Here is a 2,667-nt window from a genome sequence, read left to right as displayed (position 1 = left end):
ATATTGGTAACGCTATACCTACACTACTGCTGACCAAAATGATCTATAATAGGTTCCATCAAGTACCGGTGACTTTTGTCGTTCAACAAACCGGTCAGTGACAAGACAATTCGTCAGCAATGTCCTTATCGTCCCGCCTTAATGCGAACGATATGAAGGAATAACTTCGTTTGGCCGGTACGAATTTCCTTTCACTCAAATGTCTATGTCTCAAGTGTCTAGTATATGAGTCATGCATTCTTATGATATAACGTTACTTTCCAAGCAGCCTTATTTTTGACGTTTAGGCGTTTATGTCGGGTTTTCTTTTTAATACCCGTTAATATCTTTTTTTAATCCGCAGGCAGGTATTTGTTGGTATATTGGATACTGCCTGCCAATGGTACTATCTTGAATATTTGTTACTGTCTTTCAGCCAACAAAAGATCTGCTCGGAGATTATTTATGATACATATGTGTTCGTCTTGTTTACCACAGGTATCGGCCTTTCCGTCGACCCAGGCGGTGTGAGGTGTCATGGTGTGATCTCTTCGCTATTCCGCGACACAAAAACAAAACGCAGCCCGCCTTTGAAGACAGACGGACGAGACAGCGGCGTCCTCATCAACACTGACAAGTTGATGAGCAAACTCAGAAAAAATTCCGCAGACCTCTGGCAACCGACCAACCAATTGTGAATCCCCGCGATATTGTTGATATGTCCGCAATAATGGCGACTCGTCGGATTCTCGTACCGCTCCTGCTGGTCTTGCTGCTGCCTGACGGTGACAGAGTGACCACTGCGGAAGGGAAGGAGGTGACCATGCACGGTCGGCAGGAGGCTGACAGGTGCGTGTGCACGTTCGTGTCCCCGTACCTCCCGGCAGATTTCCCCCAGCCGCCGCCACAGCAGTCGCGCCGGCAGGACTGCACAGACAGCGTCCTGGACTCGGAGTTCATCAAACAGGAGCTGCACTTCATGAGGCGGCATCAGATCGCCAACCGCAAGCAGGTGGGTCTGACGTATCCAGAACCTGATTCATTCAGAACCGTGCTTTGTCCAGAACTGTGCTTTATCCAGAACCGTGCTTTATCCAGAACCGTGCTTTATTTCAGAACCGTACTTTATCCAGAACCTGATTCATCCAGAACCGTGCTTTGTCCAGAACTGTGCTTTATCCAGAGCCGTGCTTTATAGAGAACCGTGCCTATCTTGTTCTGTTGTATCCAGAACCGTGTCTATCTAGTTTTGTTCCTGAATAGATTAGGGTTAGGCACGGTTCTGGATAGGCTACGGATTCTACGCGTACCCAACGCGTACTATCTTGCCGTATGTCGCACTTGAGAAGACGCAGGTGCAATAGTCCAGTTTTTAACTACGGCACCCGTTTCTTCTTTGGCAAGTTACTGCTAGAAGGCAATGGGAGTCCTTGTGATATACTAACAAACAAATATGATACCTACTATCTCTATATCACCACTTTAAAGTTTTTGCTCTGTTTTGTTTGAATAAGGAGATATGACAGTAGATATGTTTTTTTGCGATTTTTAACCTGTTTTGCCACAACAATTAAGTTAATATCAGAATCTTTGTGTTTTTTTTTGCTTGTTTGTGTTTTGTTGATTTTGTCACTTTTCTTGAAAAAAAGGCGCTAAAGCACGGAGACCAGCTGCACAACTTGACCTCCAGAATCTACCAGTTCAAGGACGCCCTGACCGCCAACGACAGAGTTCAGAGGTCATGGGACATGCGCCTCCTGTCAGCCACCTCCGACACCCGGGAACTGCAGCGAGTCGTCAGCAGGCAGCGGGACACGATCGGTACGTCCCAGACCGATAGATAGATAGTGCTTTTGGAACCGTGGTTTTCTTCAGAGTATTAAATCCGATTGTTTAAAGTACATGTCATTCTCTGGAGGTGTGTCAAAGGTGGTTGGAAGTCTGTACCATCCCCCGCCTCTGGACCTGTTTGTGTATGTGTGTGTGTGTGTCTGTCTATTTGTTTGTTTGTCTGTCTGTTTTTCTCTGTATGAATATGTGTGCGCGCGCGCAGGTGTGTGTGTGTGTGTGTGTGTGTGTGTGTGTGCGCGCGCTTTTGCGTTTCAATGCGTTTCGGTAGGTGCGATAGACAGTCGAAATATCGTTTGATCCGGCAAACCGGTAAATGTAATCTAATCCGGTATTGCACCACTCAGTACATGTCATTCTCCGGAGGTGTGACGCGAGTGCCGGGTCATAGGTGATTGGAAGTCTATACCGCCCCCCGTCTCTGAACTTGTGTCTGTCTGTGTGTTTGTGTGTGTGTGTGTGTGTGTGTGTGTCTTTCTCTCTCTGTCTCTCTCTCTGTGTATTGTATGTCTCTCTGTGTGTGTGTGTGCGTGCCTGTGTGTATGCGTCCGTACGTTTCAATGGCGTTTTTTCTTTCATTTCGTCAGGTTTCCTGCGTCAGCGCGTGGACGCCATGTTTGATGAGATGCTGCAGATGTCATGTTCATCTGTGTGTGTGTGTGTGAGAGTGTGTCTGTGTGTGAGTGTGTGTGTGTGTGTGTGCATGTGTGTGAGTGTGTCTGTGTGTGAGTGTGTGTGTGTGTGTGTGTGTATGTGAGTGTGTGTGTGTGTGTGTGTGTGTGTGTGTGTGTGTGTGTGTGTGTGTGTATGAGTGTGTGTGTGTGTTTATGTGTGTGTGTG

The 2,667-nt window shown here is 47.1% G+C and overlaps 1 protein-coding gene across 1 annotated transcript in view; it reads left to right on the top strand.

Annotated features, from left to right (window-relative positions):
• Positions 1-697: 697 nt before the first annotated feature.
• Positions 698-2,667, top strand: part of LOC109487281 — a 3,847-nt gene continuing 1,877 nt past the window's right edge. The window contains exon 1 of the mRNA XM_019791268.1: positions 698-991. Coding sequence (XP_019646827.1) covers positions 698-991 — 294 coding nt within the window. The remainder of the gene's footprint in view (positions 992-2,667) is intronic.

Source organism: Branchiostoma belcheri, unplaced genomic scaffold (genome assembly GCF_001625305.1).
Source record: "Branchiostoma belcheri isolate BF01 breed outbred unplaced genomic scaffold, Haploidv18h27 scaffold87, whole genome shotgun sequence".
Lineage (NCBI taxonomy): Eukaryota > Metazoa > Chordata > Leptocardii > Amphioxiformes > Branchiostomatidae > Branchiostoma > Branchiostoma belcheri.
This window is presented reverse-complemented; position numbering and strand designations above follow the sequence as displayed.